Source organism: Chionomys nivalis, chromosome 13 (assembly GCF_950005125.1).
Source record: "Chionomys nivalis chromosome 13, mChiNiv1.1, whole genome shotgun sequence".
Lineage (NCBI taxonomy): Eukaryota > Metazoa > Chordata > Mammalia > Rodentia > Cricetidae > Chionomys > Chionomys nivalis.
In genome coordinates, this window is record NC_080098.1 from 62,184,408 (window position 1) to 62,209,661 (window position 25,254).

Consider the following 25,254-nt stretch of genomic DNA (forward strand, 5'->3'; position numbering starts at 1 on the left):
ATAAAAAAAATTAAATTAAAACTAAAATTAAAGGAGGGCCAGAAAGATGGGTCAGCAATTAAGAACATGTATTCCTCATGCAGAGGACCTGGAGCTAATTCTCAGCACCTCCAACAACCACCTGGAATTCCAATACCAAGAAATCTGATGGCCTCCTCTGGCTCACAAAAACTCTAATAGGCAAACATATATACATATATTAAAAAGAAACCTTAAAACAAAACAAAAACAACAACAAAAACAAAAATAAATGCCTAAACTAGGAGGATTGTGGTGCACTCCTTTAATCCTAGCACTGGGCAGGCAGATACAGATGAATCTCTCAGTTCAAGGTCATGGTTACACAGTGAGATCCTTTCTCCAAAAATAAAAAATAAAAATCAACATATAAAATGTATCCCTACTGACTACTACTTACTATCCAGTATCAAGAATACCTTTATCAGAAGCTCTTGAAGAAAAACCACTGGTAGTTGAGATGTTATCATCATCATGCTGAGAGGTAGAATCTTTAATTTCTTTGACGAGGGAAAATCCAGAACTGCCAATTGGGAATGCAGAGGATGTGGAAGGCTGACAATGCAACGCAGGGGATTCCAACATGGAGAAATTCAGATGGCTCCGATGAAGAGAAGGCCTTGTTAACACATCTGGATAATTTGAGGCGGTACTGGTTGTCGAAGGTTCTTTAAAAGAATAATATTACAAATAAAACTGAGAAAAGACATTGCACTAGTCCATTATTTACCACATTTGCACAATTAATGTCAGTCTGGACTTCAAAGCAAGCAACATACTTTATTAGTAAGATAAGACGTCATCACTCGGGATGTGATATGTGAAAACTGAAATACAACTATGTTTTCCCCAGCTGGCTAAACCTATTCACAACTTTTACATTTCTTGAGTGGGCTACCTTTACAACATAATACAATTCAATGGCTAATCTTTAGTCCAACTAGGATACAACATCATTTAGGATACACGAGTGAAGTGTTTAGCTTCATTGTTTTCAAAAAAGCTAGTGTTTATTATGACCAAAAACAATTTTTTAACCTAACTCTTATTTTCCTCACAAATGAGATGTCACTTTCAAGCTCTCTGATTTCAAGAGGCTTCCCTCTTTTCTGTGACACTGCCAAGACATTTCTGAACTTGCCCTGCATTTTTAAATTTTAAACACTGCGCTTTTATTACTCCCCATAGAATTAATTATTCACCTCCCAATTTCACTTTATTCTTCTTTTCCAGAATTTCTCTTAACCATCTTCCAGTATATCTTCAAGAACTATAGAATCATATTTCAAGTTCCAAAGGAAGATTCCCCTTAGAATGGAGTTAAGTAGGACCAAACTAGCTCTTCTAATATAAACATGTACAGAACTAGAGAAAACATAAACAACTATTTTCAAACCATAGAAGAAAACAGCACAAGAAAAATCAAGGGACAGCTCAGTTGGTAAAGCATTTATCTAGCACACAAGGACTCAAACCCCAGCATAAAAACAGAGCATAGTGGCAAACACCTGTAATACCTACACTTGGGAGGTTCAGAATTCAAGGTCAAACTTGCTCTTTAAGATCAGCCTGGGATACCTGAGACCCAGAACTGAAGTTCAAGTTGGAACACACGCCAGGTGGTGAGAGAGGGATGGGGAATGCTATTCTATCAGCTTTGTAAGATGAAAAAGTTCCAAGACAGTGTCTGCAAACAAGGTCTATATACTTAAAACAAGGCCCAAAATGATAAAATTCATGTTTTAACATTAAGAACTTTACCACAATTCAAAATAATCTTTCTCTAAAAATCAAGGTAGACCAGACATGGCAAGTAAGAATTCTCCAAGGGCGAAAAGCACATCAAGAAAAGGGAAGGTTGTTTCTTAAAGTTTTCTCCTTTTTTTGTATTTTTTTTTTATTTTTACATCTAATACAGTGATGATGCCTAGAATAGATGAAAAGTACTTGGTTAAATCCCCAGCATCACAGAGACACAAAACAATCCAGCAGAATACCTCAACTGATTTAAACATAATCTGCTACAAAACATGCTAAGAGAAACATTAGCTGAAACTTAGGAATTAATTGGTATTGGCATTTAAACATCACAGAACTTGTCTAGCATAAGCAATACCCAACACAACATAAAACATCTAAAAATTGCTGGGCATGCATTGGGAGGCAGAGGCAGAAAGAAGGATCTACATGAGTTCAAGGTCAGCCTGGTATACAAAGTGAGTTCCAGGGTACCTAAGGCTACACAGAGAAACCCTATCTTGAAACAAAAACGAAAAAGAAAATCTAAAAATTAAACAAGATGGGGGATGTAGCTTAGTAATGAAGCATTTGTCTAACATACATAAGGCTCTGGATTCAGTCAACAGGAAAGCCAAAAACACACACGCACACACAAAGGTTATAAATATTTCAACTTCTCTATGACTGTATTCATACACACATTTATTATGTTCAAGTCTGTATGTGCACACACACACCATATTCCACTTGTGGGGTCAGAGGAAAACTTCTAGGAGTTCCCTCCTTCTACCATTGTGTCCTGGAGATTTAACTCTGGATTAGTAGGCAAGTGCCTTAATCCACTGAGCCATCTCATCTGCCCTGAAATGTGTCCTAGGTAGGTACAGGTACTCTAATAATTGTGACTCATCCTAGCAGGTAGTGCTTTTTAGCCACCCCATTCATTCTCTGATCCTTGCATCCATTTATCCTATAGGTAAAAGTGACAGGACCATTTCTAGCAGTTATCTACTAAATTGTATATGTGTAAGTTTTATTGCTTCCACTCCACACCAAGTAGCAAAAGGCATAGGATGAGACAACCCTATGATTTACAGATTCACATCAGCCATCAATGCTGTATTTCTAAGACAACTATAAATCATGACAGTATAAATCAGGCAGTTGTCCACAAGTACAATTCACTACTGACTCACTTATTAGATATGCCACTATGGGATTCTCCGTGACCTAAACTCTCACTTAACACTTATATTCTTGAGGTTTTCACTAACCTAGTGGAGATGAAATCTCAAGAACCAACATTGGGTAGATAGATGGCTCGAGTGGTAACTGTGCTCACTTAAGTGTTTAAACTTAAGTTTGTATCCCTAGTATCCATACAAAAAAGCCGAGTAAAGTGTAACTCCACTAAGGAGGCAAAAGACAAGAGAACTCATTACTAGGGTTTGCTAACCAACTAATTTCATTATATATATAAAAAAAAAAATGTAAAGAGCAACTAAGGACACACAATGTTCACCTGCACGTGCATGTACATATACACAAATATGTACACACACAACACATACACAAGTCAACATAGGCAGTATATTGGCAGAATGCTATAAGGAAGAAACTTGAAGCTGTCATAATTCTGTTATTGCTAAGCTACTTGAATGTTCAATACTCTCCAGCCTTGTTTTTACTAACATAAAAGTTATTTGTAAAACTTCCTATTTAGTAAACAAAACTCAGGACTATTATATCTAAGCTATTTTAGCTTCCTGCAATTGGGGGAGGGGGTTTTGAGACAGGGTTTCTCTGTCTAACAGTCCTGGCTGTCCTGGAACTCGTTTTGTAGACCAGACTGGCCTCATATTTATTCACTGAGATCCACCTGCCTTTGCCTACCAAGTGCTGCGATTAAAGGCATGCACCACCACTGTGTGGTGCTTCCTGCATTTTGATACTGGATGGTAACTATATCTAAGATTTGTTTTGAGAATGCATTTTACATTTCAATGTTTCAGAAAATAAATGCAAACTGATTTTTTCAGCTCTATCTATCAAAGGTTTACATTTACCTTTGTAGAGAGTTAGCAGTGGAACTTGACTCCACACACTGACCACAGAACCAAATAAATAAATACCTTAAAATACAAGTTTTAAGACAGGAGGGACGATCAAATCTAAAAAGTGAAGGAGAGGAAAAAATGCTGCTGAGTTTTTAAAAAAAAGGAATCAAAAAGCTGCCCTCCTTGCTTCTAAATGGTGAGAGATAGGGCTCAATGTTAAGAGTGCTTGCCTAGCATGTACAAAGGCTTAGGTTTTATCTCTAGCACAGTGGCCTGAAGTCTCATTTTAGTGAAAACATAACATGTACATTCTTGAGGATTTCCATACTGGTCTATTCCATAAGCGTGTATGAAATATTACCAACATTAAGAAGCAACATTGAGCCGGGCAGTGGTGGCGCACGCCTTTAATCCCAGCACTCGGGAGGCAGAGGCAGGCGGATCTCTGTGAGTTCGAGACCAGCCTGGTCTACAAGAGCTAGTTCCAGGACAGGCTCCAAAGCCATAGAGAAACCCTGTCTCGAAAAAAAAAAAGAAGCAACATTGGGAATTCATTCTAACATCTATTTTCCCCCATAATTTACATTTAAAATTTACAAAGATATACATAACCAAACCAACTTAGAAATTAAGCAATTTAATGAATAAAATATAAGTTCATGAAAACACACACAATTAAAATTTTACAGATACAAAATTAGAAACTCAGGTTACTTATTCCTTATTAATATGCTCATCAAACTGGGAAAGGGCCTTCTGTTACTATGGGTACACTAGTGCTCACCAGAAATCTCTTATCAAAAAACTGAAAGCCTGAGCCCCATCTGATGGAGAGAAAGAGAAGCTGAAGCAATCACCTTAGAGATCTACCAGATAAAGCCTGTTGGTAACATTTGAAAGAAATTTTGATAAGTGCAGATATCAAACTTCAAGTTATCCTAATAAAAACCAGCAAAACTTCAAAGACCATGCCAAACTGACTATTACTAAATGCCGTGGTTTACGTCAACCCAAACTGGAGTCATTTGAGAATAGAAAACCTTAACTAAGAAAACGCACCCACCACGGTGGTCTATGGGCAAGCCTATGGTCTATTTTTTTTCTTTCTTCTTTCTTGCATTCTGATATTTTGTTTATGGGGGTGGGGTTGTTGAGACAGGTTTTCTCTTCAAACTCTGATATCCATCTGCCTCTGCTTCCAGAATAAAAGGCATACATTACCATGCCCAGCTAACACATTTGTTTGATTGATGGTGTGGGAGGGCCCAGCTCACCATGGGCGGTGTCATCCCTGGGAATGGTGGTCCTCAGTGCAATAAGAAAGCAGACTGAGATAACCATGGGGAACAAGACAATAAGCAATATTCCTCCTTGAACTCAGCCTTTAGGTTCCTCCTGCCTTGACTTCCCTGGATGATGTAAGCTGGAAGATGAAGCCAACCCGTCCACAGCAATGGAAACTACAACTATGACACTAAAAACACTAGATTTGTAATTTTCTTCTAAGTAACCATTCTTTCAAGAAATGGTCACTATTTCTCTTTACAGGCCAATTAGATAGGAATATACATTACTAATTACACTAGCAGTAACAAGCCATACATCTATGTCAGTTATTTTTATCACTCATGCTACACACACATACACACACACATTGTGGCATGATGGCCCATGTGCACATAAAAACAAAATAGTAATTTTTTAAGACTGCTAAGTAAAACATAGTTTAAAAATGATTTCCATATATTCCATAGAGGATTTATATACCACTCAATTAGACTGTACCATAGTCAGGTAATATAAAGATATTTAAAATTAGACATGAAAGTCTGATTTGTCACCAAATATCCATACTCTATTTACCTTCTGTGTTACTGCCTGCTGGCTCAGGAGTGATTCTCCCATCATCACTGTTTGTGTTGTCCTCACCAGCATAAATTACCCGCTCATCTTCCCTATCTTCCGGCCAGTGTGGAACTTCACCTGCACCTGTTGAACAGCTACATGCATTTTCGTTCTTGTTGAAGTATCTTTGTAGCCACCCTGGAACAATATTCTTAACAGACTCTGTAACCCTGCTAAGAATGCCCTGTTGGAGAAAACATACATAAAACTATTTTAGAAAATTTATCTTTGTAAGTAAGCACTTATAGAAAGTCATATGCCAAGCAAAACACTAGTGTTTCCAAAAAAATTTACTAAGACTAAGTTCATACTATTATGGCATAATATTGTTTTTATGAACCAACAAGCCAAGGTCTAGACTTAGTAATAGGCAGTAAATGTTTTCATCCTTCTGTACCTTAGAGGATTAAAACACACAGTATAAACCATTTCAACAATTATTTTGTGTCACATTTGTCAAGAAAGAAAAGAGCTGGAGATATAGTTCAGATGATGGAATGCTTGCCTCATGCTTGAGGCCTGGGTTTAGATAACTCAGCACTATAAAGATAATAATAATAATAAACAAATAGAGTAAGGAATCCCTCTTAAAATAGGAAATAAGACAACTAATCCAATATAATTTAAACTCAAGAAATAACCTAAGACCTCTTTTTGGCGGTCAAATTTTCATATTATGGAATCTTCCCTTTAAAAATCTGAGGAATCAGCTTTAGGATAGCAATTTCTAAAGGAAAATCAATGACATAATACTACAGAAACATTCACTGCAGTTGGTGATCTGGGCTCCTTTCTAAGCAATTTAAAAATATTTGTCAATTTAATACAATTACTTTATTTAGCAAGAATATGATACTCCATGAATAAAGAGTCGGGGACATAGCTCCATCGTGGTATTTGCCTATAAGGGCAAGACCTTGGGCTCAATGCCCAATGCCATAAGAAAACCAAGGCATGAAGAGAGGCAAGTAATGAAGTAGCATGCCCAAGATACAAGTGTGAGTAACAGTAAGAGCATGGCATCCTGGACCTATGGCACAACTTGAATACTAACCTCCCTTTTCTTTGATTTTCTCTAAGAACACCCCTTCCTACTAACACCCATTGGAATGACGATGAAAATTAAATGAAATAACATGGAAGTACTTCTCAAGGTATCACATAAACATGTGCTAATTTTACTAGTAAGGGAAAAAAGCTACCATAAGCAAGCAGGGATAAGGTAATTTCAGGCATAAATTTTCTCATAAAGAAGCATTAATCAGGTTTCAGAGAATCACAGAAAGGAAAGAAGGGCTTGGTAAATACAAAAATAAATTAAGGCGGAGTATGTAATTCTACTTTGGAAAGAAATTCCGTCAAGAGAAAAGATGGAAAGTCTTTCTGAAACAGACACTTAAATACTAATAGTAATTGCTTTGTTATCTGGAAAGGCATAAATAACAATCAAGAAATACAACAAAATTAATATTCTATGTGGTCTCTGAACAAAAACAATAAAGCAATTTATAGGACAGGTTAGAAACATCACATATCTAACCGAAGTCACATACAGTAGCATTAAGCACCTTGAAGATCAGAGAACAAAACTGAAAGGCAAAGAGATAAAACAAGGAAACACTGGCATACAGCAACTGTACTAAAAGAGACCTTCATTTCCTCAATTTAACGCGCATACTAGCCTCAGCTCAACAGGACTCACAGAGAACGACAGCACAAAGAATAAAAAAGAAACTGACTTTAAGTCATTAAAACTAACATCCTTAAGCTTCAGTAAACAAATTCTTAGATTAAATGCCTCCCAAGGCACGAAGAAAAAGTGAACTCTGGTCTAAAATGCTCTATCTACAGTCTTTAGCTACAGGATAAGCAACTATTTCAAGTCCTTCATAATGCTACTAAAGCATGAACTCTCAAGATAAGGCTATGTTTAAGCTCTCCCATGTGATTCTAATACATTATCAAGTCTAATAACCACTCTAGCTGAAGAGATTAGGAAACAGATTCATCAGAGGAAATTAAGTTACATTTCAGGAAAAAGCCCCCCCTACAGAATGCAAATTTAAAAAAAAATCACACATATTTTAGAAACTTAAAACATCAATTGTCCGTCATTAGTGAAAAACTGAGAATGAAGATCAGAAATTAGTCTCCAGCCTAGGCTCCATGAGATCAGAGTGAGAGAAGGATGAAAGGAACTAGAAAAGAGAAAAAAATGTTCGTATGGAGGAAGACTCCTTGCCAAGAAGAGTCCTAAATCTTTCAGGTCTTCACAGAAATGAGTCAAACTTGATGCAAGAATGCTTTACAAGCTGGACATGGTGGTGCACACCAGCAATCCTAGCATGAGGATGGAAGTAGGGCCACAGCTGGAGGACAGGCAAGGCATGTGAGGATGCTTTAGAATTAATTTTAATTAAAATTATATATAAAATTATATACTATATACAAATCACAGCACTGTTGAACAGTGTTTAAAAGTCTGTTTAACCCTAGTTCAGGATAGAAGTGGGTGCAGGGAGAGAGAACTATTTACTCTATACTCACTAAGACTTCATTTTATAATTACAAACTTTCTTCGCACCAGAAGACAACTTCTCAGTTTGGCCAACTCCTCAGTCCTGCGTATTTTCCCTACTTGAGATCAGTATTGTTTCTACTCAACTCCCTTCACATTATTCCTTATTAAATAGTATTCTAATTTTACACTCTTTCCTAAGTTCCTTATTAAATAGTATTCTAATTTTACACTCTTTCCTAAGTAACTTCACTGGCTCTCTGAACATGACTACAAACAAAGTCCAGCATCAGTTTTACGTCTATCAGGCCTTACTCTTCCGAAGTACTCCATCCATTTTGATTTCCACATTTTTTTTTTTTTGGTACCCATATTACATTAAGACATCTGTCTGTGCCGTGGGAGACAGAGGTAGGCAGTTCTCCATGAGTGATGAGTGTGAGGTCAGCCTGGCCTACAAAGTGAGTTCCAGGAAGACCAGGGCTACACAGAAGGGAGGGGGCACCTCTCTCTGACCCTTAAGCACTGTCTTCCAGGGCTCTTGCACAGGCTTCATCCTCCCTACTTACTCATTCAGTACTTACGTTATTAGATTTTACCCAAAGTTTTTTTTTCCAAAGTCTTTATCAAGCTGCTTCATCATAACATTGATATTGGGCTATTTCTATGAGTACAGAATTAAGACATTTTACTATATCTAATTTTAATAATCTGATTTTAAGTTGCAAATCTCAGGTCTATCTTATTTTATAAATGGTTAAACTTACCCTATCTACCCAGTCCAAGTTCTCCAGCCACTTAAAAATACCTTTGCAGCTATAGAATTAAATCCAAGCGGGCTGGGCATGGTAGCATATGCTTGTAATTCCAGCACTCCCAGCACTTGGGAGGCTGAGGTAAAAAGATCAAGACCAGTTTTGGTTACATGGCGAGTTCAGACCAGCCTAGACTATAGGAAGACCCTGACTCAAAAATAAAACTAACGGGACTGGGAGATGGCTCAATGGTTAAGAGTTCTTGCTCTTTCTTCAGAGGTTGCAAGTTCAGTTTCCAGCATGTCTGTCAGAGTGCTCACAACTGCCTGTAACTCCAGCTCCAGCAGCTCTGACACGTGGACACGCCCACACACATACAACTCATATATACAAATAAAAGTAAAAGCAAGTCTTTTGAAAAACAAAATTAAAATTAAAATCCTCAAAATGCAACAAGGAGAAACACAATCCATTAATAGCCCACAGTAGTTAAACCCCCAAAGCTCTCTCATACCCACATTTCAATCTGAGACTAAGAGTTTAGTGGTAGTTCTCAAACCACACTATCAAAAAGGTAAGTACAATCAAACAAATTGAAATATTTATAGATGAGAAAGGCATTCTATCCTTTCTGTTCATAAATTGTCTGGAATCAAGGCTGTAAATACACCTTTTTTGTTTGTTGAACACAGGAAGGAGAATTGTCAGTTCAAGGTCAGCCTATACTACTTAGAGTTCCAGCCTAGCTAGGGATTATAGGAAACTATCAGAAAAAAAAGTTAAAAATACAAAATTATTGCAATGTTCCCAATACCCTGTTCCTAATAAAATGGTTGTCTTTAGTGGCATCTGACCAAAGGCTTCATTTTACCTCAAGCTAGACACTTGTCTCATTAGGACTTTCCAGAAAACAGAGATATAATTGGAGGGTTTTTGTTGTTATTGTTATATTAAAAACTTGGTAAGAAAAGTGAACACACCAGAAGGAAAAAAAGAAGCCCCAAAACCCATTTTCTATTTATTAGTCAACACTCAGACTTTTCTACCTATATACTTAAGTGACTGGTACTTCTTGAGAAAAAGACTAAGTACTTTAAAAAAGTTGTGATAATGTTTGATTTTTGTCAAACTTTGTGATTAACTTTTGGTGCTATAAATGAACTTTTCTGGCCTTGAGTTAAGGGAATCTACCTTTCATCCTTACAGAACAAGATAGCTCACGGTCTACCTTCCTAGCTGAAATAGTTGAGGAATGGGAGGAACTCCCCCTTCATCAATAGACCACTTTAGTGATAAAGCTTGACTTTCTCACTCCACAAACAAAGAGCATAAGTTTAGTATGACTTTGGAAAAGACTTGGGTAACCAGGAGAAAAAAACCTCTAACTATAAAAGAAAGTGCAAAGATCACTTACATATATTAAATTTCGCTGGGCAGTGATGGCGCGCGCCTTTAATCCTCCCCACACCAGGACATAGAGGCAGGTGGATACCTTTGAGGTCAAGGCCAACCTAGTCTACACCAGGACTACAGTTCCAGGACAGGCACCAAAGCTATAGAAAAACCCTGCCTCGAAAAACAAACAAATAAACAAATAAATAAATAAATTTCAAGGCTCTATTTAATCACAATTTCAAGTGAATTCTAACTATCCCATATTCTAACTATGGGACGTGTTTATGTCACTCTTGGCAATCTTCTAATTTACAGGTGACAAAATTAAGCAGAATTTTTCATTTTTCAATTCAGGGCAGAGCAGGGATTCAAACTCATTTGATTCCATTAGAATGTTTTAAACCAATTATTTACACTTCTTATCTACCAAAAGCATTAGCATCTAGAATATAGAAAACAAAATTATTTAATGACATCTGGGATTAATAAAATACTAGGAAATATTACTTTTCCAAAGCTGAGAATACCTCTTTAGCCATCAAATGTTAGGCAAGACATATCTGTGTCAATAAATAAATAGACAAAATAATAAAGGGTCCTATCACATAAACCAGGTTCTACAAACTCGGTGACTGTGGGCCAATCTAGTCTCTGGCCAGCTCTTAAGAGCTAAAAATGGTTTTTGCATTTGCCAAAGACCTGGCAGTCAGTCACAGAGCCTCAAAACAGTTTTGTTTCCTTTTTTTTTTTTTTAAAAAAAAAAAAAAGATTTATCAACCCTTGATCTAAAATACTGATGGAGGGGGAATTCTAATTCTCCTTCCCCACCTGTTTTAACTGCTGAATATGGTCACTGACTTAAGCCAGGAAGGACAGGCTATCAGTCATTCTGTTTCTCTAAGAGTGGAAAGAGATTCCCTTACCTCCAAGTCAGAAAACCTTCTAGCACCAAAAAAGAAAGGGAGGGACAAAAACAAACAAGTCTATCTCACCAGGAGGTGGCAACAGGTTCTTGCAGAGGTTAAGTTCTGCTTATAAACTCAAATGTTCTGATAGCCACTAGAAAAAGCAGCCGCTTAACCTACCCATCTTGCTACACACAATGGAAATGGGGAAGGAGACTGAATGAACAGGTGCCAAGAACTAAACACATTACCTTTAGTGAACAGAACTCCCAACTAGAAAAATAAGCCATTTTTTAAAGTACCTGGGTTAGTACTCAGAAGACTTAGGCAGGAAAATCTCAGGTTTAAGGCCAGTCTGGGCTACAGAGAAGGGTCCTATCTCAGAAAAGCTAAAAAGTAAGTGGCTGACAGGAGAGGTGAAGAGGCAAGTGAAAACAACCATCTCACATTGATCATTTGTTTCTACACTGCTACAGTCCAGGCCAGCCTGGAGTCACTGGCTTCAAATTTAAGAAAATCTCCTGGCCGGGCGGTGGTGGCGCACGCCTTTAATCCCAGCACTCGGGAGGCAGAGGCAGGCGGATCTCTGTGAGTTCGAGACCAGCCTGGTCTACAAGAGCTAGTTCCAGGACAGGCTCCAAAACCACAGAGAAACCCTGTCTCAAAAAACCAAAAAAAAAAAAAAAAGAAAATCTCCTGGTCGGACTCTTAGCAGCTAAGATTGCAGGTATGTGCCACTACACCCAGTTACTTCTACATTTAAGTTACTCTCTTTATCTGGTTGAATAAGACAGTAACTTTCTAGCTCCACAACTTCAAGCAAGGTGGTACTTTTTAAGGTAAGTTAAAAGCAGAAAAACGTTAAAAAGTTTAGACATTTCCCAGAAGAGTTAACCTCTAACCAAGTCTAGCTAAGTCAAAACGGGAAATTAGAAGTCAAGTTAAACCAGGAATCACAGTACTGGGTGACTGCACTAGCTATTTGACCTGACATTTGCTGTCCTGCATCCACTAATAGTGCCAGCCTGCTTATTCTTATTCTAACCTTCTACTACACAACCAAAGGTTTCATTTGCCCAGAAGCCCTGGACACTTATCAAATGTTAGTATGAAACATGCCATGTCATGAAGCTCCTTTACTATATCCAGGATGACTCAGCAACCACTGCAAAACATCCAGTTGACAAGCTCTGCTAGTAGATGACAATGAAGTCCACTAAGTTCCAGGTAAGACTAGTCACTTTAAGACAAAAACTGAGATGTATTCTTTTATGTGACCCTGAATACTTTTCTTTGGTCATTTCTGCCAACATTAAATCTGCTAATCAATAATTAAATAGCTGGGGCTACACATAGAAAACCATGTCTCAAAAAAAAATTGCTGAGGCGAAAAACTAGTATTTTAGATGATGTAACTACTGAGCTCTAAAACCATTCAGCCTGAGACCTGGATCAGTTCTAAAACAACTCGGGCTTTGGTTGTTAGCTATCTTCTCTCCCAGATTAGATTTTTATCTGAGTACATTTTAAAATAAATTGTGGCCGTAACTTTGTCACTTAGAATATGTATTAGCTCCCTTAATAAACTCCGTCCAAGCCACCCACTTCTCTTTTTTTTCATTTTCCTTTAATAGGCATTCACTGATGATTCGTTATTCTTAGATGAAAAGTATGCCTGTCTTAACTTCTACTGTAAAATATTAGGTGATGTAAAATGGCCAAGCTTGTGACCTGATTTTAATCTTAAAATCGGCTTGCAAAATACTCCTGCTCCTCAGCATTCTGTACACATTTAGGGAAAATGGTAATAGTGCCAAGATTCCCAACCAATGGCAAGTAACTTTTGGGTACATAATCAGTTTTTACTATTCAAAACTTTTTCTCAGATCTTTACTTTTTAAACTATCGAAAGTGATACAATTTAACATTACCAAACAAAACACTAAGAATTCAATTTCAGCACTACGGAGACTAAAACAAAGTCTACATTTAACAGTATGCAACAAATTATTAGGACTTCTTCAACAATACTAAAACGCACACTTCCTACTTCAGTTCACCGAGGTACTTTAAGTGGCTTTGTTTCAGAGTTTTTAACATTCTCTTAACTCATAAGCAATTTTTAAACACTGAAATCTTTCTCAGAACCAAACATCTCATTTACAAGAGGAAGCAACTTTTTAAAATTATAAACATCCACAAAGGCATACGACGGCTTAACTATATAAGACCACTATGTGTGCCCAAAGTGCCTTAAACTTCTAGAAAACGCCCAGTATTAAGAATATTTGGAGCCGGGCGGTGGTGGCGCACGCCTTTAATCCCAGCACTCGGGAGGCAGAGGCAGGCGGATCTCTGTGAGTTCGAGACCAGCCTGGTCTACAAGAGCTAGTTCCAGGACAGGCTCCAAAACCACAGAGAAACCCTGTCTCGAAAAACAAAAAAAAAACAAACAACAAAAAAAAAACAAACAAACAAAAAAAAAGAATATTTGGTGTATGAGATCAGAACTGGAGAAGTGGTTAAGCGTTCTCAGAATGGTTGATTCTGGCCTCCAAAATACAGAGCGGGGAGGATAGGAGAGAGGAAGAATCGCGCAGCAGAGACCAGACGTAAGAATAGAGAGGGACTTTCAAAACGCCTCAGTGCCCTAGTAACTATAACTCGGTTAAGAGTGGCAGAGGAGAAGAGGCTAAGGCAGCGTGTGCAGATCCGGGAAGGCCAACCCGGGAGATGAGCGGACCGGATAACCAGTAACGTCTTAACGCAGCTAAGACTGAATTAGTCCACGATGCGGGGAACAGCGCCCCCCTCCCCAAGTCCCTCTGGGCCGCAGCAGCAACTCTCGCCACGCACCCTCAACCCGGTAGCACCGGAAAGAAAAAGAAAAGAAATAAAGCCTGCTAGCCGATGGGCCTGTTGCCAGTTCTCTTTCCCTTGTTCCCGCGCGAGGTCATGAGTAATCCCATCAAAACCCGCCAAAAAAGAAACCCGAGTATCCGAAGCCTGGAATTTCTTTTCCCGCCCTGCGCCCGCCGGGGAAAGCCCCAGGGCGGGAGGGCTGGGAGAGGCAGCCCGCACCCCACGTGTGCGCCGCCAGGCCCGGTCAGGCTCTGCCCACTTCCCGTCGCCACCCCGGTCCTGCCTCAGGCCCTCTGGTCCCCTGGTCCGCTCCACGTGGGGAACCGGGGCCTCGCACCGTTCCCCCCCCCCTTCACTGCGGCCGCTCGAAGCCGCCCAGTCCACCGCGGCGTGCGGGTCCCCGTACCTGATGCTGGGGTCGCCCCTGCTGGTAAGGCTTCACCGGCCCCTGGTGGCAACGACGCGTCCGGATCTTGCCGCCGCCGCCGCCGCCGCCCCCTCCGATGCCTCCGGCTCCGGAGGCCATGGTGGAGCCTGGGCGGCCTCCCACGCCCGCTCCCGGGCGGGAGAGGCAGAGGCGGCGGCCTGAGGGCCTCCCCCGCCCGGCCCTAGGCGACACACAGACACAGCGAGAACCGCGAGGGAGCGAGCGGGAACTGAGAGTGCGCGCACGCCGGCGGCGAGGAAGGCGGTGGCGGCGACTGAGGGCTCCGAGCTGACTGCGGGTCACCGGCCGCGTGTGGACCCCCCGCGTCTGTGTTTGTCACCGTCTCTATGGAGATCTCCCGCCGAGGCCGCCGCGAGCAGCTCCGGGCGCCGCTGAGGCCTAGCTCGACCGCCGGCTGCTGGAGGCTCCTCTTCAGCCGCCCTGGCCGTCGCTGCCGCAGTCCAGGCCGCTGGCGCCGCCCGCCTACCCCTCCCCTGTGCGCGCTGAGCCCGCCCCGCCGCCGGCCGTCGTCGTCGTCGTCCTCCCTGCAGTCGTCGCCGCCGCCGCCGCCGCCGCCGCCGCTCTTGCGCCTATTACCGCTGTTGAGGCCACCGCCGCGGTCGCGAGTCAGAACGCCGTCAGTTCTCAGCGCCCGACGCGTTTGCATCATCACGCTGCGACGACGGGGGGGGGGAGAGATGAGCAAAGGAAGGAAGGGTTGGTCGAGCCCGCGCTCTCGGCCGCGGGGCCCTCTGGGAGATATAGTTTTTCGCGCAAGAACGCGGGTTCTCGGAAAGGCAGGCTGTCGCGGAAGGACACCCGCGGAGCTCGGCAGAGGCACAAAGCCCGGTCGTTTGGCGGCAGTTGGCTGCTTGTTTAGATTCGGCCTAACACTCGACAGGAAAATAGTAATCTCCTCTCATTCATCAGTTATAAGCGGAATGGAAGTAAACAGTAAAATAGAACGATACTCTATCAAAATAGGGAAAAAAAAAACCTGCATTTAAATTAACCGTGACCGTGAGCCCCAGGCCTAAATAAGTAGAAAAGGCGATCGGCTTCTGCTTGATGTGCTGTAATCCCAGCTCTTAGGAGGCAGAGGGGAAGGGTTAGCCTCTGCTTCATTGTGAGATTGTGTCTCAACAAAAGCAAAAAATACAATTTCGTTACTGTTTCATTAAACATGTAAGGGCTTTGTTGTCAACACCCAGGCTGCTAGCATTCTGACTTGCTTCACTACTTACATACTTGACCTTGGATGACTCCTTAAATAGGAGCTCTAAAATCCACCTTATAAAGTTGTGGGGAGCTAGTGCGGTCATCTGTGTAGAGCACTCAGTAGATTGCCTGGTATACGAGAAACGCTGGAAACGATTGCAATTATAACCTATGCAATCAACACTCATTAAGTAAGGGTGACTAATACGTTCCTAGGAAATGTATATTTACTCCAGCTAGTGTTAGGAAGGTGAATAAACACTACCTTCAAAGGCTGAATCCACAGTATTAAGAGGCAGGCTTTAGACAAAAGGGCTGTGTGATCATGTGACCCAGCCTATTCGTTCAATGGACTATATAGAGACACAGAATTTAAGGGACACCATTAAGGACATCAAGTAGGGTGCTCAAAACCAGGACTATACCCCAGTTTCTCATAAGAGCTGAAACAAGTAGCTAAATGATAAGGAAGAAGAATCAATTGTGAAGAATCGCAGATGTAATTGTTCCATTTGCGATTATTGTTCTACGTTTATAACAACTATAAAATCAAATAGATGATTTAAATCTGTCACTTACTAGCTGTATGGTCTTGGGGAGGTTACTGATCCTCTTTCTAAGCTTCACTTTCCTCATCTGCAAACAGAATGAGAATTTACCTCATCAGGGACACGTTTCTGGTTATCATAGCTGTTCAGATAGAAGGCACGGACTACCAACCAGAGGTCAGCTACCAAGAGTGACCTCCACGTGCCCAAATTGTACAATTCAAATCGCTACTAAAATCAAATTAATAAAACAAAAGTTACAGTACCTTCGAACTCGTAGTATCTTTCAGCCCATAAAAGGCCCATGCTGTAACCAGTTGGTACAGGCTTTGTCTGACCTGAGCCACTGAAACAGGTACCAGAGATGATCAAAAGAATTCACATCTTTCGCCGGGTGGTGGTGGCGCACGCCTTTAATCCCAGCACTTGGGAGGCAGAGGCAGGCGGATCTCTGTGAGTTCGAGACCAGCCTGGTCTACAAGAGCTAGTTCCAGCAGGACAGGCTCCAAAACCACAGAGAAACCCTGTCTCGAAAAACAAACAAGCAAAAAAAAATAGAATTCACATCTTTCCTGTCCTGACCCACCTACATCCTCCAGGTTTGTGCTCTCCCCAGGGCTCCATATGTAAGACAGAACTGTTGGCCACAGTTTTCTTTGCATCCCATCAGAATCAAAGTTCGCAGCACAGGATATCACCTGTTTCTTGGAAGGGAGAAACTGTGAAAAAAGTCACATCAGACAAATCCTTGCACTCGGGAGATGAGAAGATTGTAGGCTGCGCACCAAGACCCTATCTCTCCCACTCTCAAAAAATATTGGGAAGGAATAAAGAAATAAAGGAAAGGTTAGGTCAAAGAACTTGACCAAACTCAGACAAAATTTCAAAATAGGGGATTGGTAGAATTTGAGGAGACATGAAAAAGGCCACATCCCTATTAGGCTTGATCTCAGTGATTTAATTAACTTCCCAAGTATTTAATTAGAGAGGAAAAATTTAAAAGAACAATACCGCAATACACTCAAATTTGTGTGATTGGTTCATTGCAGGCTGAACCAGGAAAACAATGTCTCCAAAGAAATCCATATTATACCTCTACCGGTTTTTAAAGCCAGAACAAACCATAAGTCCGGGAGCCATCTCAATTCATGAAAACTGAGTTACTGCCAGGGTCTCTCTCTGCCAACAGATAGGAACTTAATATTTGTTCTGTTTTCCCCATTTAGCATGGTAACTGTTTGCCGATCACAAATCAGCAAATATGCTACTGACCTTTTTCTGAGAGATGAAGACTAGCAATTACAAGTGAAATACAGCTTTGTCTAAGCCCAACTTGGATTGAAGATTAGTCATTTATTTCTCAAAAGGCAAAAAACTCCAGCCAATAGAATATGCAGAGATGGTAAATACAGGAAATTATGAAGTTTTTTTTTTAATTTATTTACCTTCTAAACAATAAAATAAAATAAGGTCTGCCCTGTCTCAACTCTCCCCCAAGAAAGGTCTGGACTATAATGTCTACTTATGCAAATTATTTTCATCAGATTATTGTTAGCTAGATCAGCATGATGGCCTGCATACGGCTTCATCTGATAATTATTACCAAGAATTTCATTAAATAGAAAGATAAAAAGAATCCCAATCTGGTGGTGCACAACTATAATTCCAGCATATAGGAGGTACAAGCAAAAGAAATAAGAATTTTAGGGTCAGCCTGGGCTACATAGTGAGGCCTTGTCTCAAAAAGTAAACAAGATTCCAGGACAGGCTCCAAAAACACAGAGAAGCCGGGCGATGGTGGCGCACGCCTTTAATCCCAGCACTTGGGAGGCAGAGGCAGGCGGATCTCTGTGAGTTCGAGACCAGCCTGGTCTACAGAGCTAGTTCCAGGACAGGCTCCAAAACCACAGAGAAACCCTGTCTCGAAAAACCAAAAAAAAAAAAAAAAAAAAGTAAACAAAAAAGTAAACAAGCAAAAAGTCTAAAAAGCAGGAAAGAAAAGAAAGAAAAAATATGTGACTGATTTAATCCTTTATGCACGAAGACTCAAAGTGGTACAGTGGAACCCAGATTCTAGGAAGTTATTGTGTATTTTGAGATGTGTGTGTATGTGTATTTCCTGTGTTGGATATTAGAAAGGCAATGGTGACTCGGGAGGCAGAGGCAGGCGGATCTCTGTGAGTTCGAGACCAGCCTGGTCTACAAGAGCTAGTTCCAGGACAGGCTCCAAAACCACAGAGAAACCCTGTCTCGAAAAAACCAAAAAAAAAAAAAGAAAAAAAAAAAAGGCAATGGTGATAGGAAGGTAGTTAAAGTTATCCATCATTATACTCTCATTAACTTACTAAGTTCTCTGCCTTTAGGGAATAAAGTAATACTTAAGACTGAATGAATTAACTAGACTATAGTCAAGTTTTAATTAATTATATCCACATCATGATTGCAATATTTCATGAAATTGTTCCTCTTGCCAACTCCATATATCATGTCTTCTAGGCTACAATAGGTCATGAATTGAATAGACGTACAAAGTGATGCATATTTTTATGGCAATGAATTGAACTAAAAATGCCTTTTATAGTCTAAGAGGCTAGAACTCTTGCTGGACCTCACAGCCAGAGTTAATAATGCACCTTGGGATCACTAAAGACTTAAGACGACTGCTCTTCTGTGTACTCAAACTGTTTAGCCCTCCTCTAGAAGAACAATGTTGCAACCAATCTAACTTGTCTTGGATTTCCCACGTAAACATCTTTTACAACCTAAGCTAATACATAGCTGTAATCTTAAACCACGCCCCTGACCCACAACAATGCACATGTATCATTTGCTGAGGGCTGCAAATACAGGGGTTGAAAGCCATCTTCTAATAATGCATGTCCATTTATGGGTTTTGGCTGATAAACAGTGATCTCTGTAATACCAGTTGCTATCTGGCTCAGGTGGGGTCTATTGGAGTCAGTGACTTAATCCTTGTAAACACTCTGTTAGAGATTTCTGTCAAGCATCATTCCTTCCCGATCCAGTGCTTCCTGTGCAGTTAGTTCAATGAGTACAGAGCAGAAGGCCTTCGTTAGGAGGGACTACCCAAGGAACAGGTAGTAGAGAATTCAAATCTGAATTTGCTCTTGGTTAAATGACTCCAAAAGGATTTTTGTTTTTCCTTAATGTGACTCTGATCAATTATTGGTGACTTGGACTTAATGGCTAAGGTGTTTAATCCATGCCTATTTTTAATTTTTAATTAAGATTCAGTTTTAGCAGCTGAAACAATGACTAAATTTACAATACCAATTTCATCCTAATGTTTAAGGCAGGTTTTGAGTCACCAGCTGAGAGGAAGACTATTTTTTTATTTATATTTATTGAGCTCTACATTTTTCTCTGCTCCCCTCCCTGCCTCTCCCCTCCCCCCCCACCCTCCCCCAATCCCCATGCTCCCAATTTACTCAGGAGATCTTGTCTTTTTCTACTCTCTACTTCCCATGTAGATTAGATCTATGTAAGTCTCTCTTAGTGTCCTCATTGTTGTCTAAGTTCTCTGGGACTGTGGCTTGTAGGCTGGCTTTCTTTGCTTTATGTTTAAAAACCACCGGTGAGTGAGTACATGTGATAATTGTCTTTCTGTGTCTGGGTTACCTCACTCAAAATAATGTTTTCTAGCTCCATCTGAGGAAGACTACTTTAAGTCATTAAATAGTCAATAAATAGTCTTTGCTTTTTTTGTTTGTTTGTTTTTGTTTTTGTTTTCCCCATACAGGTTTCTCTGTAGCTTTAGAGCCTGTCCTGGAACTAGCTCTTGTAGACCAGGCTGGCCTTGAACTCACAGAGATCCGCCAACCTCTGCCTCCCAAGTGCTGGAATTAAAGGTTCCTGGTTAATAAATAGTCTTAAATGATTATTTTAAGACTATTTTTTTGAGGATGGAGTGACAGCTCAGGGCTTAAGAGCAGTTCTTACTCCTGCAGAGGACCCAGGTTTGATTCACAGAACCCACTAATTTCAGCTCCAGGGGACCCAATGCCCTCTTCTGACCCTTGTGGTCTTTTTGTGACACTTGAGATGCACATACATACATGTAGGCAAAGCACTCATAAAATAAAACAAATAAATTGAAAAAAGAAAACTATCTATTGAGAACCTATGGGGTTTTAGTCTTAGCATTTGGTATGCCCGTTTGTAAAGCTGTAAAACAACCTCTGTCCACAGAGTGCCTTGAAGTTTACCACTTGACAATTCTCTACAAGTTTAGAGTGACATGCTTTGCCAACCACTAGCACTTAACACTAATCACCTTTAAATGCTAACCCATGTGATGGATTCCATCCCAACAGACAAGCAGTCTACTGGTCAGCTCAATTTTACTGTTTATAAAATATTAATCATCAGCTATATTAGAACATCATTAGCAATAGGAGTATACATATGTATCATTTCGAATTTTGCTCTGTCAACATTAAGGTGCCAAGCTTTTTTATTTTGATGGAAGGGCACCTAGGCTAATCCCAGCATGTTAGGCAAGCAATCTACCATTAGCCATCCTTGGAGACCTTGTTTAGAATGTTGGCGCGCGTGCGTGCGTGCGTGCGTGCGTGCGTGTGTGTGTGTGTGTGTGTGTGTGTGTGATAACAAAGAGAGGGTGTAGAAGGTACGGGCCCACCATAGTGTACATGCGGAGGTCAGAGAACAACTTTCTAAAGTCATCTCTCTCCTTCCACCTCGCTGTGGTTCTCGGATGAAACTCAAGTCATCAGGCTTGCTCAACAAGTACCTTTAGCTCCCCGGTCTAGTCACTGTCTTTTGTGGTTGTTTCGTCTTACCGGTTTACAAATCAATTTTATTATTCATTTGTGGGAGCTGAGGGACTGTGACTGAACTGTGACCAGAAGAAGGCATCAGATTGGAGTTAGAGTTACAGGCCATTGTGAGTTGCCCAAAGTAAGCACTGGAAACTGAATTTGGGTCCTTTGCAAAAGCAGCAAGTGCTCCTAACCACAGAGCCAACCACAACCTTCATTTTACTTTTCGAGACATTCGAATTCCCCACATATGCCATGGCATGCATGTGCCCATGTACATACACACACTGCCACACACACTTAAACAAATACAATTTAAAAATTAAATATTCTTTCTACAACACATCTACAGTTCTTGGGCTCTTCAATAGGGGAAACCTAAGAACATATGAAATGCAAACAAAGAAAAAAAAAGAAAAAAATCTTACTAAAGGCCTCATATACATCTCTCCTTATTTAGATCAAGCATAAACATGTTTGTAACCAAACTTTCTTTAGACCATCAGCTCCTGAAAAATGACACAGAGACTATTAAGTATGAAATTTGGCCTTAGCTTAGTCATGTTCCCAACTAGCTCTTAAAACTTACATTAACCCATTTATATTAATCTACATTCTGACTTGTGGCTCATTACCTCTCCTCCATACTGTATGTCCAATTTCTTTCCTGTCCTGGTGAATCCCCCGCCACACACACACCAGATTCTTTTTTCAAGTTCCTGTCTCTTCCTGCCTGGAAGTCCCGCCTATCCTCTCCTGCCTAGCTATTGGCCTTTTGTCTCTTTATTAAACCAATCAGAAGGTGCCTTAGGCAGACAAGGTAAAACAGAGACATTTTCACACAGTGTGATCAAATTTCCCACGACATTTTTCTCTTTTTTTTTTTTTTTTTTTTGTTTTTTGTTTTTGTTTTTTTGTTTTTCGAGACAGGGTTTCTCTGTGGTTTTGGAGCCTGTCCTGGAATTAGCTCTTGTAGACCAGGCTGGTCTCAAACTCACAGAGATCCGCCTGCCTCTGCCTCCCGAGTGCTGAGATTAAAGGCATGCGCCACCACCGCCTGGCCATTTTTCTCTCTTTAAATAAAAGGGAAATGTTTTAACTCTAACACAGTGAAACTATATACAATAAGAACAATTATCAGGTAGGAGTTAGACTCACAATGTCCATTTGTATTTGACAACTTTGGAGAAAGTCCTTCTTATCTATCCTATCTTGGTGAGTCCAAAGTTTTATACCTAAATCACTTTCTATCATAATATGTATTACGAACCTAAAAATATCTTTTTAGACCTAAACCATTTTCTTAGATAAACAGCTTAAGCATTTATAAATTTTACACTTCCTTTTCTAAATTTGATAACAAGGAAAACTGTGACTAGAACTATCTAGTCTGCAACCCTATCAAAGACCTAAGAAGGATGAACTATTACCTGAGTAAACAAGTGCAGAGCAAGCAACTTCAAAAACTATAGAGATGGCAGAAACAGCTGCCTGGAGAATCACACAGGCTACAGTACGTCCAACTACTTACGAGTCTGGCAAGCAAATCCACCGTGACAGATTCTTTTTTCGAGTTCCCATCAAGAACTCCTGTCTAACTTCTCCTGCCTACCTATTGGTCATTCAGCTGTTTATTAAACCAATCAGAAGGTGCCTTAGGCAGGTGATATAAAACAGAGACATCTTCACAGAATGTGATCAAATATCCTGCAACACGCTTGCTTATAAGAACACTTGGGAAAACTCTAACGTAATGAGGTAACAAAAGTTTTCCAAAACAATAGGACTTTTGGCTGCTCATTAGCCTCTAATAACTAAGGAATATCAGGCAAACTGGAGGCCAGTAGCACATATATGTTATTTTCCTCTTTACTTTTTACTTGTAAGTTTCTCCTTTGCATGGAGTGAGCAGAAATTGAACATTTATCAGTTATATTTTCATTGACTTCTTTCTACAAAAGAAAATACACAATGGTCTAAGATGGAATTAGGGCCATTCTCTCTTATCATGGGTGGTACATTGATTGACTACAGCAATCATCCACAGATAATGGTCAATTGAGAGCATTTTAGGTCAACACTAATAATTTATGTATGTCCTTCGAACTTTACCACGGCTCATCTTCTTTGGGTCTATCCTAAAGTCAGCAGGGGATCATGAGCTACCAAAACTATGGTTCTTCAAAACCAAAGAGCAGACTACAGAAAGAATTTTCCAATAGTCTCCAAGGCAAAGTGGGGTGAAGTCATATAATTCTGCACTCCGTGTTCAGCAGGCAAGATCAGCATTTCCAGGCAGACTAAAGGCAACAACAACCCCTGAGAAAAATCTATGTAAGCACTCCGCCCCAGTTAGGGGGAGAGATTTCTAGACACCAAAGCAAAGGTCCCACCACAAACAAAAGGTAAAACATTGACGCAGATGAGAGGCTCTGCCACACAAAGATACTTCCTACCAAATGGAACTAGACCAAGCCCATACCTTAAATGTTTTAACATAAACAGCTAGGTCTTGTTTTCACCTGCTTGGCTATGAAATGTTGCCTTCTCAGTGGCCTACAAGGGTTCCCCAGGAGAAGGAAGCATGCAAGCATCTGCTGGAGGTTAACCCCTTTCAGCCCAAGCGCTGAAGGCAGCCTCGTGGATTGCTGTTCTCTCCCCGACTCCAGAGTCTAGGCTGAGCAGCACTGTTTCCTGCCTGCTGTGCTTCCTCAGACACCAGTCCTGCTCCTTCTCTTAAGGTTTGGTTTGGACTTCCCCACCTCATTTTCTCCATCACTAATTTTAGTAGGTCTTTTGAAGAAATATTTAAAAATGAAACAGAGAGAAGAAAACTTTCCGTGCTGGCTTCAAACTAAAATAATAATACCAACAACAGGGTGCTCAGAGCCACGCCAAAGAGGTTTGCTCATTTGGTTAAGTGTCTGGCACCTTTGGCTAAAGTCGTCTTCCATGTGCAAGCAACAAAGAAACACTGATGGAGTGGTGGAAGAGAACAGAGAGGAAGCCCAAGGTGAGAAAGTTGAACTCTGACTGAGTCCCCATTAGTCATTTTGAAAACACAACTCCAAACAGTACCTGGTCCACGGCCACCCTGACTCACCCTGTTGGTTGTTATTCCTCCATAAGTCAGTCCTGGCAGTCCAGGTTGGCAGCTTGGTGACCCAGATTCAAAAGCTGCAGAGCAAGCAAATGGAAGGGGAGTGAACTGTTGCAGAAATGGAGTTTCCAGAAGGTTGGGTGTCACTTGCTAGCTTCATAAATAATAAAGGATTGATAAATAATCCATCGCAAAGAAAGGACTCTCCTTATTGTCGTCACTTCGTGTTTCCCAGCATTTTACATCCGTGGTGCCGGACAGAAACTGGATACATTGAGGAATTAATTTTGTTTATATTTACTTATTTGAGGTGTGTGTGTGTGTGTGTGTGTGTACAAATGGCAAAATACACATGTAAAAGCCAGAGAACAACTTGTCTCCTCAACCCCCAACTCCTGTACTTTTTTGTTTTGTTTGAGACAGATTCTCAGTGACTTGCTCAGACTGCCCTTAAACTTGCTGCGTAGCCCAGGGATAACCTGAATTTACCAATCAGCCTCCTACACCAATGGGAGTATAGATAGGTGCCACCATGTCTGGTTTCCTGAGTCAAATATATTACCAATAACTAGCACACAAAGAATACCTATGTCACATCTGAAAATATTCCCTAGAGACAGAAACATTGTTTCAGTCTTAGGGAAAATTATCTGCACATATATATCCAATTTACTCCAGTTTTGGAAACACCTAAGGAGAAATTAGTCTAGCAAATAAAATCTGTCCCTAAAGTAGCTAAATTGCAAAATAAGGGTGTTTTTAGATTACTTGTGTTCACTTGTTTGAGTTTGTGTTAGGCCTCCTGTTGGTTTGAGCCCACCCGTCTCCTGAAACTCTAGCTAGGTCAGGTACACCAGGCTGGTCACATCTCTCCCCCAGCCCCTGTTTGATTGGGAGATTGGGAATTCTGTATTTCTTCGAAATCCACAGGAGTTTGTCTGGACTGATGCGTGGGGATGGGGGTGGGATGGTGGGGGTGGGGGGATGAGGGGGATACACTAACCGAA

At 40.6% G+C, this 25,254-nt stretch overlaps 1 protein-coding gene across 2 annotated transcripts in view; it reads right to left on the reverse strand.

Annotated features, from left to right (window-relative positions):
• Positions 1 to 15,165, reverse strand: part of Nup153 (nucleoporin 153) — a 50,023-nt gene extending 34,858 nt beyond the window's left edge. For both annotated transcript variants that reach the window (XM_057787494.1, XM_057787493.1), the window contains exons 1-3: positions 14,562 to 15,165; positions 5,679 to 5,904; positions 438 to 686 (exon numbers count right to left, since the gene is read on the reverse strand). In XM_057787494.1, coding sequence (XP_057643477.1) covers positions 438 to 686; positions 5,679 to 5,904; positions 14,562 to 14,681 — 595 coding nt within the window. In that variant the 5' untranslated portion in view covers positions 14,682 to 15,165. The remainder of the gene's footprint in view (positions 1 to 437; positions 687 to 5,678; positions 5,905 to 14,561) is intronic.
• Between the last annotated feature and the right edge of the window lie 10,089 nt (positions 15,166 to 25,254).